The 14,379-nt window shown below is 45.0% G+C and overlaps 1 protein-coding gene across 1 annotated transcript in view; it reads left to right on the top strand.

The window, feature by feature from the left end:
* WDR7 (WD repeat domain 7) overlaps positions 1-14,379 on the top strand; it is a gene marked incomplete at its 5' end in the record, with an annotated part of 300,870 nt that overhangs the window by 1,769 nt on the left and 284,722 nt on the right. Inside the window, 5 exons of the mRNA XM_015405476.1 lie at positions 1,958-2,032; positions 6,994-7,113; positions 7,898-8,043; positions 9,496-9,610; positions 13,099-13,240. Coding sequence (XP_015260962.1) covers positions 1,958-2,032; positions 6,994-7,113; positions 7,898-8,043; positions 9,496-9,610; positions 13,099-13,240 — 598 coding nt within the window. The remainder of the gene's footprint in view (positions 1-1,957; positions 2,033-6,993; positions 7,114-7,897; positions 8,044-9,495; positions 9,611-13,098; positions 13,241-14,379) is intronic.

The raw sequence follows: 14,379 nt of genomic DNA, 5'->3' as shown, positions 1-14,379 counted from the left end.
TAGGAATTTTATAACTGGGCTTATGTGGACAGGACAATTCATGCTGTCCCCTCGCTTTCCTGTACTCATCTGCCATGTGCAAATTGACCCAGGAAGCTCCCTTATACTGAATCAGATCCTTGGTCCATCATGGTTGCTGTTGCGCCAATTGCACTGGCTGCCAATTGAGTACCGGATCCAGTTCATGGTTATGGTAATGACCAGTGTTCCCTCTAAGCTGAGTTGGTGTGAGGTAGCTCACAGTTTTTTAGCCTCCGGCTCACACCTTTTTGTCTTAGCTCAGGAAGGATGGCTCCACAGCAAACTGATTTATGCAGTAGCCAGATCACTCGCTCACAGCTCTAATGCCAGTAGCTCACAAAGTAGAATTTTTGCTCAGAAGACTCCACAGCTTAGAGGGAGCATTGGTAATGACCTTTACAGCCCTACGTGGTGAGGGACCAACATGCCTACAGGACCGACTCTCCCTGTATGTGCCCCAAAGAGCTTTACGCTCAGCCGAACAACGCCTTCTGGTAGTCCCTGGCCTGAAAGACATCCGTTTAGTCTCGATAAGAGCCAGGGCTTTTTCTGCCCTGGTCCCGGCCTGGTGGAACACACTCCCACTGGAGATCAGGGCCCTGCGGGACTTACTAGAGTTCTGCAGGTAAAACAGAGTTGTTCCGGCAGGCCTTTGGATGAGGTGGCGGATGTCCAATCCATCTCGGCCTCCCTTGCTCTCAGTGCCCGCATAGTCTGTACTGCTGCAGTGCTTATAGTGCCCATCCTGACCAACCCTGTTTACGAGATCAACAAGACGTTCCCAGGCAACAGGTCATGATGTATGGCCACCTTGAGCTGGCCTTGTCTGGGAGGGCAGGGTAGAAATGTAATAAATCAAATCATCTAACTAGCTTCCTCAGGAGGTGCCCAAAGTCCCGGAATAGCTGCCATCTTGAATCTGGTCAGTAAATGTTTTGGTAGTTGTTAATTTGAGTTATTTTTTTTTAATGTTTCAATTGGATGTATTCTATGTATTTACTGACACGTGTGACCTGAATCATAGAATGTTAGAGTTGGAAGGGACCTTGCAGGTCATCTAGTCCAACCCCCTGCACTCTGCAGGAGCATAGCTGAAAGACAGCCCTACAGCATACCCGAAAGAATAGAACCATAGAACCATAGAATCATGATCTCCTGTGCTGAGCCCACTTGCAGGGGAAGGTGGGGATCTAAATCAAATCAAATCAATAAATGCTGTCTACTTCAGACCGGCAGCAGCTCTCCAGGGCAACAGGAAGAGGCCTTTTCACATCACCTTCTGCCTGGTCCTTTTAACTGGAGATGCCAGTGACTCAGCCTGGGACCTTCCACATGCCAAGCTCTCCCACTGAGCCTCATCCCCTTCCGCATGGATTGGCTGAGGATCTATGGCGGGCTCTCTTACCTCAGACTGCATCGGTCTGGCTCACGGGAGCGGATTAGCTCTTGTTAGTATAATTGTACGCGGAAGCCATCCAAAGGCTACGTGTAGTGGCTGAAACTTTGGGTTTGCATATAACAAATCCAAGCGCCAGTCCTTGCTCGTGTAAGGAATTCACTAGTTGGCCCGGAGGCTTTCCCTGCAGCCCTAACCCACCTGGCGTATTTGGTGAGAGGTAGAGAGAATCCTGCATATCCTGTCCAGAGCTTCTCAGGCTGTGAAGGGTGGTGGGGAGTGCCATTAAGCTGCCACTGTCCTATGGTGACCCCCCCTGTGGTTTCGAAGGCAAGAGGATGAGCAGAGGTGGTTTGCCATTGACTGCCTCTACGTGAATACGGTATACTTAATGAAGATAATGCGTAGAGTGCATCTCCACTGAGTTTTTAAAAACATGAGAATTTAACATGTTTATCTTTGCTTTGATGGGGGGAAAATTATGACAGTTCTTCTTCTTGTGAGTAGTCTTCATTTCTTTTTCTTTTCTTTTCCCTAGAGGACACCGTTGTTGCAGTGTCGGTGACCGGCATTCTTAAAGTATGGATAGTAACTTCGGAAGTGAGTCACATGCAGGTAAAGGCGGGGGAGAATGTAGCTTCATAGTCATTGATACTTTTTGTCCCTTCCCATCCCGTCTCTTAACCAAGAATGGACATAGCTTTGGCTCTTTGCTCATCGGTCTTATTTTCATCTGTTTGGTGTCATGGTTAAGTGCGCGGACTCTAATCTGGGAGAACCGGGTTTGATTTCCCACTCCTCCACTTGCACCTGTCTGAATGACCTTGGGCAAGCCATAGTTCTGATAATGAGCTGTTCTTGAAAAAAGAGCAGTTTCTGCCAGAGCTCTCTCAGCCCCACCTTCCTCACAGGGTGTCTGTTGTGGGGAGGGGAAGGGAAAGGAGTTTGTAAGCCGCTCTGAGACTCCTTTGGGTAGTGAAGGGCAGGGTATAAATCCAATCTCTTCTTCCTCTTGCACTATATTGCTTGCTTTCATAATTATTTCTGCTCAGGTATGAAATCCTTGCCTAGAGCAGCCAACAAAAAGGAGATGTTTAAAATCTGCTGATCTCCCAATCCAGCTAGACTAAGGGCCTTCCCCCCTGTAGCATGTTTGCTGTGCCTCAGGTTACTTGGATTCATGTGTAGAAAGCCCAGCATTCCCTTTCCAGGCAGTTGAAATGCTAAGTAAGCAAGATTGGTAACAGGCCTTGAAAACGAGGTATGTCGTGCACGTTTAGCAAAAGGGAGGGACAGAAGCAAAAAGGCCTGCCTTACTGATCTTCAGGTGACAGGATAGGACAATCCTATTCTCTCAACCTTTTGATGGTTGTTTTTATTCTGCTACTGTCCCTTTTATTGTCATTTATTGAATTTATGGGTGGTGATTTATTTGTGCAGTTTTAATCCTTAGTTGTCTTGGAAATATTCTGCATTGAAAGGCGGGATTACCTTCAAGTCCACATTCACAGCAGGAGTTGAGAGGGAAGGCTATAGCTTTGCACCTTTTGTTCATTGTGATAAATCCCGAGATGTCTCAGTGCATCTGAATTTCATTGTAACTAATCGTAATGCATGCTTTTAATGGTGTTCATTAAGTCACATATTTCTTGTGTATTGCTCCTTATTTATTTGACCTCTTTCTCATTGAAAGTTGGAGGGTTTTTTGGCTTCAGAAAAGAAGTTTGATCATCTCACAAGTTTTGCAAAACTGCTTGGTGTACATTGGTTGTATTCTGCTTTATAATTAAGAACATAACAGTGAACCCATAAGTAGAGCCTGTCGGATCAGACCAGTGGTCCACCTGAATGATAGACATTACAGCTATTTATTTTTATTTTTTGCCATCAAATCAAGCTGGCTTCTGGCGACTCCTAGTGGGGCTTGAAGGCAAGGGGCGTTCAGAAGTGGCTTGCCCTTGTTTTTGCCTCTGCATCACGACCCTGGTATTCCTTGGAGGTCTCCCATCCAAATACTAGCCAGGGCTGGCTCTGCTTTAGCTTCCAAGATTGAAGAGATCGGGCTTGCTTGGCCAACACTACAGCTATTTCATACAGACGACCCATAGATAAATACAGGTCTGTTATGGTATGGCAAGATATGTATAATCCCATTACCATAAGACGTTGTGACAGTTTCTCAGCGTGTCCACCCTTGCCTGAGTCACTAAGATGATTCAGCAAAAGCTTTGTTAACCAGCACCCCTGAGGATTTGGGGGGTAGAGTTTCTGGTTAACCATATTTTTACCTAGTGGCAAGAGGGCAACAGTCTTGAGTGGGTGGTAGCCATGGCTGGGACTCATACTCTCTTCCAGCATATCCCTGTGAGCATTGGCTTTTGGGTATGTCCTGGTTGAGTGACTGTTGAGTTGGGGTCTGTTTCCCTGGCATGCTAGCTAACTGAGCTGTCCAGTTAACAAAAGCTTTCACTGTACAAAACTAGATAGATCTTCATTTAAGAAATGATAGATTTAAGGACTCTCATTTAAGAAATGATAGATTTAAGGACTCTCACTAAGTTCTTTGCTGTTTGAGAAACAACTATATGGTGTTGGATGCAGAGGTTCTAGAATGGTGCTCCTCTTTAGCAGTAGAGGGGGTTGCAATTTGTAGCAGTTTCCTTCTCCCACTATATATCATAGAATCATGGAAGGGACTTCAAGGATAATCTAATCCAACCCCCTGCACAATGGAGGAAATTCACAAATACCTCCCCCCACATGCCCCACAGTGACCCCCCTCCATGCCCAAGAAGATGGCAAAAATCCTCCAGGATCTCTGGTCAAACTGGCCTGGAGAAGAATTGCTGCTTGACCCCAAAGTGGCGATGAAAGAAAGGGCCACAAGAACTAAGCACTGAGACAACCCTTCCTGCCCTCCCTTCTCGTGATTTGCAAGTCCAGGCCCAGTGCCACATTCATAGAATCCACATTGCTGTCAGATGGCCATCTAGCCCCGAGGGACTCAGATTGCTGTGTATCCTCCTCAGTACTTACAGTAGGTGCAGATCCTGATGCTTCTTCAGCTCTTAAAGGCACTGAATCCTCCCCTCTTAGGCTGTCAGGAGCTGGCTCTGGGGCTGAGTCAAGGGAAGGCATGACAGTACCCTCATCTATATGACAGCCCTTCAAGTACTTGAAGATGGTTATCATATCACCTCTTGAGTTTTCTCTCCCCCCCCCCGTTTGCCCTCCACATTGTTGGTGAGGGTCTGTTGATCACTCAGGATCAGAATATTGGGGTGTGTGTGTCAGTGCGTTGTAGCAAGAGACAGAAGGCATGACAGTACCAGCTTCACTCCACCTGTGGTGCTTTGGAGCCAACCCATGGTATTGGCAGGGGTCGGGGGGATGACCCCAATGTTTCTGCTCATTAATGTTTTTAGCTTAAAACTTAAGGGATTGATCTGCCGCAGAGAGCTGTTCCTCTCTTTGTACGTCCTTTTCAGAATGGGGAATAGCCAGGCTTCTTGCTCTTGCCAGCACAACCGCGGCACACCTGTGATTGTTTCGCATTTGGGAGTTTAGCAATCAGCTACTAAAGAACAATGAGAGTGTTTAGCCATTTAAGATTGAGAGCCCCATGTGCGCATGCACATGAACACCCCTCCCAACCAATATCTTCCTGCTTCTCTTTAGCTTTGGGGGGTGATTGGAAGCATTGAGTGCAGTGTTCCCTCTAAGCTGAGTTAGTGTGAGCTTGCTCATAGTTTTTTAGCCTCCGGCTCATGCATTTTTGTCTTAGCTCAGGAAGGATGGCTCCAGAGCAAACTAATTTATGCAGCAGCCAAATCGCTCGCTCACAACTTTAATGCCGGTAGCTCACAAAGTGGAATTTTTGCTCACAGGACTCCACAGCTTAGAGGGAGCATTGATTGAGGGGGTTGTAAGCAATGTGCGTCCAGCTTTGATTCAGTGCTGTCTGGACGCGGTACAGGCGTGGGGAGCCTTATGAGGGGAGGGTTGTGATTGGGTGAGTTTAACGTAAGCAAATGCTGTATGTCGTGTTATTGCCTCAACAAGGGCCAGGGCTTTATCGACCCTGAGGCAGTGGGTATCCAATTCAATCCCCCTCCCCTCCCCTCAATGAGTTGCTCTTATGTGACTGTTGAGGTATAACTTATTTTAAAGTATTTAGTGTTGTACTTATTTTATTGTATTTATTGGATGTATTTTTGTTATTCTGTTTTTATGATGTAAATCTGCACTCAGCAGATTATTGTCGGTTGGAACCCGCCCTGAACCAGCTTTGCGAGCGTGTGTGTGTGTAACATAAATGGAAGTAAATAAATAAATATTTTGTTCTGTTCCTGTCGATTGCAAGAAAATCCTGTGTAGTAACTGAGGCTCCAAGCCTTGAGGCTGGAAAACTATATACAGGCATATTAACAGTGAACTGAAGAATTAAAATAAAGGTGGATAATAAATCGCTCCATCTCTCCCTTCACTACACATACCCTGTCTAGATGGTCTGCAGGGCAGGCACATGACTTGTTTTCATTAGAGGACTCCCAACATGGCCTCTGCCTCTTGCAGTCTCCAGCCGACAGCCTCACTGGCTCCAGACTTCCCACAGACTGGCTTCCCGCCCCAAAGCTCCACTATATCAAACAGCCCTTCCCGCCCAGGAAGTGGCTCTCCCTCCTGCAGCATTCTGGGGCAGATCTCCTCACAGCCTTGATGGACTTCCTGTCCTCTCTAGGGAGCTGCCCTCTGACTGCTGGTTGGAGACAGGGGGGGGGGGAATGAAGAGGAGACTAGGCCAAGGCCTACCTCAGGTTTCATGGTCCCCTCCTATCTGGCCCACACCAACTTAAACATATACCTAAAATGGCGTTTCTCCACATAAGCAAATGCTGTATGTCGTATTTTTGCCTCAACAAGGGCTTTATCGGCCCTGAGGCAGTGGGTATCCAATTGAATCCCCCTCCCCTCCCCTCCCCTCAGTGAGTTGCTCTTATGTGTCTGTTGAGGTATAATTTATTTTAAAGTATTTAGTGTTGTACTTATTTTATTGTATTTATTGGATGTATTTTTGTTATTCTGTTTTTATGATGTAAATCTGCACTCAGCAGATTATTGTAGGTTGGAACCCGCCCTGAACCAGCTTTGCGAGCGTGTGTGTGTGTAACATAAATGGAAGTAAATAAATAAATATTTTGTTCTGTTTCTATTGATTGCAAGGAAGGGGCAAGAAAATCCTATGTAGTAACTGAGGCTCCAAGCCTTGAGGCTGGAAATCCTGCTTAACCTCATTCTGGAGCGTAAGATTTGGCAGGTTTGCCCATGCACTTTCAAATTATCACTTGCCCAGAAGGGCTAAACACATACACTCGTGTGTGTCTTGTGTACAGATGGAAGCTTCTTGTTGCTGAAGTCCAGGCCCAGTGCCACATCATGTGCTTGTGCAATGTGATCATGCAGTACCTATGACTCTTGAGCATTGCCCGGCTCATGGCTGGTGCTTCCCCAGCCACTGACAATAATATTGCATGAAGTGAACCAATAACGCAACCGCCTCTGCCTTTTTTTTTTAGGACACGGAGCCCATTTTTGAGGAGGAGTCGAAACCCATTTACTGCCAGAACTGCCAAAGCATTTCTTTCTGTGCGTTTACCCAAAGATCGCTTTTGGTGGTGTGCTCCAAATACTGGAGGGTAAGGATAACCAGTTAAGTAAAAGCAGGCTTTTCTTTGCGGGGGAAGCTGCTGTAATCAAATTGTCAGTGAGGCTTGTCTGCAAAAGAAGCTCAGGATAGTCAGATTATATAAATCAATTAGGGCTTAATTTAATTGAATGTGTAATCTCTTTGGTTGTGCGTGAACTCGCATTGCTGCCCATGCATTGTTTTTTGTCTAAGTATATGGACTTGTTTAAATAATGTGGTAATATAATATCACTGAAATGCTGTCCTTTGCTTTCTAAATGTTAACCTCAGACCATCAAAAGAATGCTTTTTAACATTCAGAAATATAAATTTAGGGATCACCAAAGGAGTTTGGAGTTTAAGGTTTTATTTATATACTTTTAAAAAACCCAAAAACTAGCTTATCTTCTTTGGGTTTTTTTAGAGCCAGTTTGGTGTAGTGGTTAGGAGGGCAGACTCTAATCTGAGAGAACCGGGTTTGATTTCCCACTCCTCTAAATGCAGCTGCCGGATGACCTTGGGTCAGTCACAAGTTCTTTCAAGGCTGTTCTCTCATGAGCCGTTCTCGAAGGAGCTCTCTCAGCCCCACCTACCTCATGTCTATTGTGGGAAGGGGAAGGGGAAGGTGATTGTAAACCTCTCAGACTCCTTCAGGTAGTGAAGGGCCAGGTATAAATCCAATCTCTTCTCCTCCTCTAGATGTTCTGTAGAAGCGATGTGTTGTTTTCCACTATACAGGTACTGACCCGCTTTATGACATAATGATTCTGTGCTGTAAACCTTTTTTTCATTAGGTGTTTGATGCTGGAGATTATTCCCTGTTATGCTCAGTCCCCAGCGAGAATGGGCAGACCTGGACGGGAGGTGATTTTGTATCAGCAGACAAAGTGATCATATGGACGGAAGATGGCCAGAGTTTTATATATAAACTGCCCGCCAGGTATGTGGTATTATGTAAAATAGGGGGAAAGTAAGAGGGTTAACTTTGGAATGCTTGATATATGTTAAGCACATAACACAGAGAGAGGTGGTGACATTTTTTTAACGAGGGGGGGTCTAATCTTGGTTAAAGAGATTGTTTGACAAAGTTTGAGTCCAGTGGCACCTTTAAGACCAACAAAGTTTTATTCAAAGTGTAAGCTTTTGTGTGCAAAGCACACTTCTTCAGACAAATGGGATAAAATCTCCCCAAAGGTTACTTACAGGAAAAAAGAGGGAGGGGGGCAAGCGTTAGGAGGGACCACACAGAGCCAAGATGCATATGCAGAGCTGAAATCAGATTAGGTGGCCGGATGGCAGCAAATTAGCACGTAAATGGAAGAGTTAACAAAGAAATGTGAGAATGAAGTTAGAGGCCAGAGACACCCCCAAGACAAACCAAGCTCAATCCTGTGCACAAGTGAGAACAGAGACTCAGCGTGTGCGCACTACTCTCAAAAAGAGAATGTCTGTTGTGCAAAGGCCTTTATCAAGCAGAATGATATGCTCTCTCTGGGACTGGTAAAAGTGCAGTTCTTCTTCTCTCATAATCCGAGCCTTGGGAGTGCATTTATTCATCCTTCCTTGGACCAGATTACTCTATTTCTTTCTCCCCTATCCATGTTTAAACACTTTGTTGACACTACCGGAGAATCACACTACGTTAAGGCTGACGATGAAGAAATCGAAATGGTTAAAAGATTTTCTCTTCCTTGACTCCATCATCTGCTTAAAAGGGAGACTGCAACCGAGAAATCGGAAGGAGATTGGGACTGGGAAGGGCCGTTAAGGAGCAAGAAAAGACCCTTAAGCATAAGGATGTGTTGTTGGCGACCAAGATCAAGTTAATTCATACCATAACATTATAACATTCCCCGTTATTATGTATGAGTGTGAAAGGTGGACAATGAAGAAAGCTGACAGGAGGAAAATTGATTTGTTTGAAATGTGGTGTTGGAGGAGAGTTTTATGGATGCCGTGGACCGCCAGAAAGGCGAATCAGTGGGTTCTAGATCAATGCAAGCCTGAACTCTCTCTAGAAGCAAAAATGAGTAAACTGAGGCTGTCATGCTCCAAGTCACATGATGAGAAGACAAAGAGTAACTGGAAAAGACAGTAATGCTGAGGAAAGTTGAAGGCAGCAGGAAATGAGAAAGACCCAGAATGAGATGGACACATGCGCACAGTACAGTCCTTTGGTTTCCAACCTTTCTTTTAAAACTATAATTGGAGCATATGGTCATGTGTGTCTTCCTCACCCATCCTAAGCTCTTACAGAGTTAAAATTGTATGTTCATTCAAGCAGACAAGGAGAGTCTCTGGTCATACCTAACTCTGTGTTTAGCCATAGTTTCGGGGTTATTACGCATGCCGTCGTGATGTGGTTTTCTTCTTTCCTTCCCCTCCCTCCTAGCTGCTTGCCGGCCAGCGATACGTTTCGCAGTGATGTCGGGAAAGTTGTTGAAAATCTCAACCCTCCTCAGCTCCATTGTGTTGTGGACAAAGCGGTGGTGAAATCAGATAAACAGGTAAGGGGGCATGCTGTGCTGTCAAAGCTTTGAGGAAGGAGAGGAGAAGAAGAAGGAGGAGGAGGAGGAGGGGGAGGGTTTGGATTTATACCCCGCCCTTCACTTGGAGTCTCAGAGCGGCTTACAAACTCCCTTCCCTTCCCCTCCCCACAACAGACACCCTGTGAGGTGGGTGGGGCTGAGAGAACTCTGACACAAACTGCTCTTTTTCAAGGACAGCTGTGCCAGAGCTTGTGACTGATCCAAGGTGACATCAGCATGTGCAAGTGGAGGAGTGGGGAATCAAACCTGGTTCTCCCAGATTAGAGTCCGCACACTTAACCACTACACCAAACTGGCTCTCCATCCGGGAGCCCTCGAGCTGGTGTAGCAGTCGTCGGTAGGAAGCTCGTGTTTGGGCAGCCTCGCTATGAATATATGTTGTTCAGTCGCACAGTCGAGCCCGACTCTTCGCGACCCCATGGACCACATCATGCCAGGCCCTCCTGTCTTCCGGAGCTTGCTCAACTTCACGTTCATTGCCTTGATAACACTGTCTAACCATCTCTTCCTTTGCCGTTCCAGTTTGGTGTAGTGGTTAAGTGTGCGGACTCTCTTCTCTCTTCTCTTCTTCTTCTTCTTTGACCTTCAATCTTTCCCAGCATCAGGGTCTTCTCCAGGGAGTGCTCCCTTCTCATTTGGTGGCCAAAGTATTTGAGCTTCAGTTTCCTTATCTGGCCTTCCAGGGAACAGTCAGGGTTGGTTTCTTTTAGGATTGACTGATTTGATCTCCTTGCAGTCCAGGGGACTCTCAAGAGTCTTCTTCAGCACCATAATTAGAATATATAGGGAGGTGCTTTGGGACACGTGAAACCATTTGTCCATTTTTAACCCATTATTGTGTCCTGTTAACTGGCAGAAGCCCTTCAGGCTCTCAGTTGAGGGATCTTTCCCAGTATGGCTCCTCTAGGCACTTCTGCTGCAAATGCCAGGTTTTGACCTTAGGCATAGAAGCCATGTGCTCTACCAGTCAGCTGTAAGCCTTTCCCCAAAATCTTGCAGCAGTATGTTGGATAAGCAAACTCGGGGGGAGGGGGGCTATCTTGGACTTTTTCAGGACTTTCCTTCTGACAAATACATTTTTTTCTTTTTCCAAAAAAAAAAAGAAAAGAAAAAGAAAGAAAGAACAAAGGGGGAAATAAAACTTAAAACTCATCAGCTAAGTAAGATTTTTTTTTTTAAGGTATACGTAAAGGCAAAAATATTGCAACAGTGACGGCAGATCTACATATAAGTTGAGGACCTTAGAGCCTTATCAATATTTGTATGTGATTGTGTATGGACTTACTTGTAGATATTTGGAAAACTGTTTGTAGAAATTTGTTTCCAAATATGTCAAAATAGTTCACATGCAAATGCCATGCGTTTTAATAGAGTTCTAACATACTGAATCCTTTGGTTTACCAGAGATGAGCTTTTATCTTTCCAACACTGTATTATAAGTCTTTTAGCTGTAGTAAGGGCATCGAGGGTCCATTTTCAGTGACCATCAGCCTCCAAGAGATGGGTAGGTAGTTTAAAGTTAAAGAAGCACTCTCTACCCAGTGAAGTTCCTCATAGCTGAACAGGGACTTTTGAGTTTGGGTCTCCCCAGTGCACTCTGTTTACATCCTCACAAGGTCCTTGTGCTCTCAGCTGCTCAAGAGTAACACAATACAGACACACAAAAGACAGCATTACAAAAGGGGGATCCTCTAGGAGAAGAAGCATTGAGAAATGGAGCACCTTCATAACAATAGTTTTTAGTTGATATATATTTATTTTGTATAAACTTAGTAATGATCTTTTTTTAAAAGTGCTTTTGGATTTAGACTTCAACTTTTTAAAGCAAAGTGTTTATTGTTTGGTATTTATACTCTGCTTGGTTATGTGTATCTTTGATGTAGTATGTTGTAATAAATTAAAATTAAAAAAAAAATGGAGTACCTACAATCTTGCGGAATTGAACAAGCAAAAAGGCTAACTAAGCAGTGAACGGAAGATACAGAATGCCAAACCGACATTTCTAGTGTACCAAACCTTATTGCACTGTCAAATGTCAAATATGCTGTCGTGCTGGCAGCTTATCTGGCTTCTTTGGAAATAAACAGTTTTAGAAGGGCCTTCACCTTGGCAAGGAGTTCTGCACTCCCCTCTGCAGTGCTTAAAGGCAGGTATAAGAAAATCCCCTACCTAGAAAGGTTATGTACGTGCCCATTAAGGGAGGTTGAGTCCATCAAGCATATGTTCTTTAGTTGCCCGTGTTACAAGGAGGCTCATTTGGAGATTATCACTCCATTGCTGGATAAGATTCCTGGTGGCACAGACAAAGCCAAGCTTGACTGCCTTTTGTCTGACAAGAACTTATCAAGTAGCTAGATTTTGTGCACTGATACTGAGGTTACGGAAACTGTATTTTAAATCTTTTATTTTATTTATTTATTCCGATTTATACCCTCCCCGCCAAGGCAGGCTCAGGGCGACTTTCATAGGGTAAATACATAAATAACAATCAAGTTACCATAAAACATCTAAACATCTAAAAGCAGTTCATTAAAAGCAATGCAATATTAAAGTGCTAGCCGTATTGTGTTGGTATCATGAAGATGGTGCTTCCGCATGAGTGCATTCCATAAATCGTCTAAATGCTCAGCTCGCCGATCTTTCTCAGAAATAATCGGTGGACACAGGCTGTCAGTAGCAAACCCAGGGCCAGGTTCTATAGGTTTCAGTTGTTATTAATATTTTTTTTGGTATATTCTGTATGCTTGTAAAAACTTCTGTTGTAACTATATGTCAAATACATAAATAACAATCAAGTTACCATAAAACATCTAAAAACAGTTCATTAAAAGCAATGCAATATTAAAGTGCTAGCCGTATTGTGTTGGTATCATAAAGATGGTGCTTCCGCATGAGTGCATTCCATAAATCAAGGTATAGATAGGGGCTCTGGGGCAAGTGATGCTCTGTCTTCTTGGTGCTTGGGGGGCCCAACAGTGGGAGGGCTTCTAATGTCCTGGCCCCACTGGTGGACCTCCTGATGGCACCTGGTATTTCTGGCCACTGTGTAACACAGAGTGTTGGGCTGGATGGGCCTTTGGCCTGATCCAACATTGGCGTCTCTTATGTTCTTATGTAAACTAAGGCAGAGAGCTGGCAGGCTCAAGGAGGAGATTAATTCAAAGGCAAAGGGAGGAGCAGGCAAACAGCCCCTGCATAAAGATTGTTCGTCAGCTGATAGCCACCTTGGGAATGTTCGAAAAGGTTTGAAAGGGAATGCATTACAGATATTTTTGATCAGCCCATCTCGTCCTTTGAAAAAGCCCCCCCCCGCCCAATGGATGTACCTCATTATCTAAGGAGCTGCCTCAAGAGAGGCAAGCCATGGTGGAAGCCTAGCTTAAAACTTGGGCCTCTACTTGTTGCTTTGCCACCTGAGATTGTTTTGATGCCTCTTTATCTTGCAGCTGTTAATCTGCCCTCCTGTTACCCGGTTCTTCTATGGCCGCAGGGAGTGTTTCCATAAACTGCTCATCCAGGGAGACTCGACGGGCAGGCTCAGCATTTGGAGTGTACCAGAGACGCTTGAACAGCAAGACGTGACAGAAGGTGGCGCTTTCGAAGTTTATTGATTTACATTTCTCTTATTGGGCGTCTCTCTTATAGGGATGGTGCTTCCTAATAGCAATGGTCTCTTTTTAAAAAGAAATAATCCAGAAAATCTTTCCGATAATCCTGAAGACTCCTTTATATTTGTGCTTTTGAGGAAGAAAGTGTTGATGGAAAAGCAAAGAAGTTAATTGAGAGTCGAGATGTTGGTCTGTAGCAGATAGGGATGCCAGCCTCCAGGTGGGACCCCCCGGAATTACAACTCATCTCCAGACTTCAGAGATCAGTTTCCCCTAGAGAAAGTGGATGCTTTGGAAGGTGGGCTCTGTGGCATTGTACCCCATGAGGTCCCTGTCCTCCCCAGGCTGCACCCCCAAATCTCTAGGGTTTTCCCAAGCTGAATCTGACCACCCTTCCCCCCCGCCCCAGTGGCCAGGGAGGACCTGCCAACCCTAGCAGCAAACCATCTATGTGAGAAGTCAAACAAATGTATCGCAGTAAGAACTTCTGTGGGCAAGGGCTAGGGTTGTGGTATGAACATTCATGGCAAGGACTCAGGTGCTGGCTGGAGATCTCCCGCTATCACAACTGATCTCCAGGCAACAGAGATCAGTTCACCTGGAGAAAATGGCCTCTTTGGAAGGTGGACTCTGTGGCATTGGACCCCATTGAAGTCCCTCGCCTCCCCAAACCCCGCCCTCCTCAGGCTCCACCCCCCGAATCTCCCAGGTATTTCCCAACCTGGAGCTGGTATCCCTAGCAAGGACCTATTTCATCAAATGCATGAATTGCAGAATGAAGGTCTTGTGTATAACACATATACAGTTGCGTAGTAGAGAAGTTCCTTTTGTCCCGCACAATGGCTGGATAAATACTCGAAATGGCCATAGCAGTTGACCTTTTAGCAGCTTGAGCACCTTCTCTCTCATATTCTCTCTTTGTTCTGCTTCACTGGACTTCTCTTTGAAGTAAAGCCCACACCAAAGCAAGTGGAATTAATAGCTTCTGTAAGTTAGAAGAATCCTGGGAACTAAAAGTCTTGGTCAGGTTGAAATGTGAAGGTAGAATCTAAGAATCTGCAATAGTGTTGCTGATGGAAGTTAACAGTATGTTTCTGCTTTTTTGTTATTTCTTTTTCT

Source organism: Gekko japonicus, unplaced genomic scaffold, assembly GCF_001447785.1.
Source record: "Gekko japonicus isolate JY-2015 unplaced genomic scaffold, Gekko_japonicus_V1.1 scaffold2013, whole genome shotgun sequence".
Classification (NCBI taxonomy): domain Eukaryota; kingdom Metazoa; phylum Chordata; class Lepidosauria; order Squamata; family Gekkonidae; genus Gekko; species Gekko japonicus.
The sequence above is the reverse complement of the archived record's forward strand: the minus strand, read 5'-3'. Positions and strand labels throughout refer to the sequence as shown.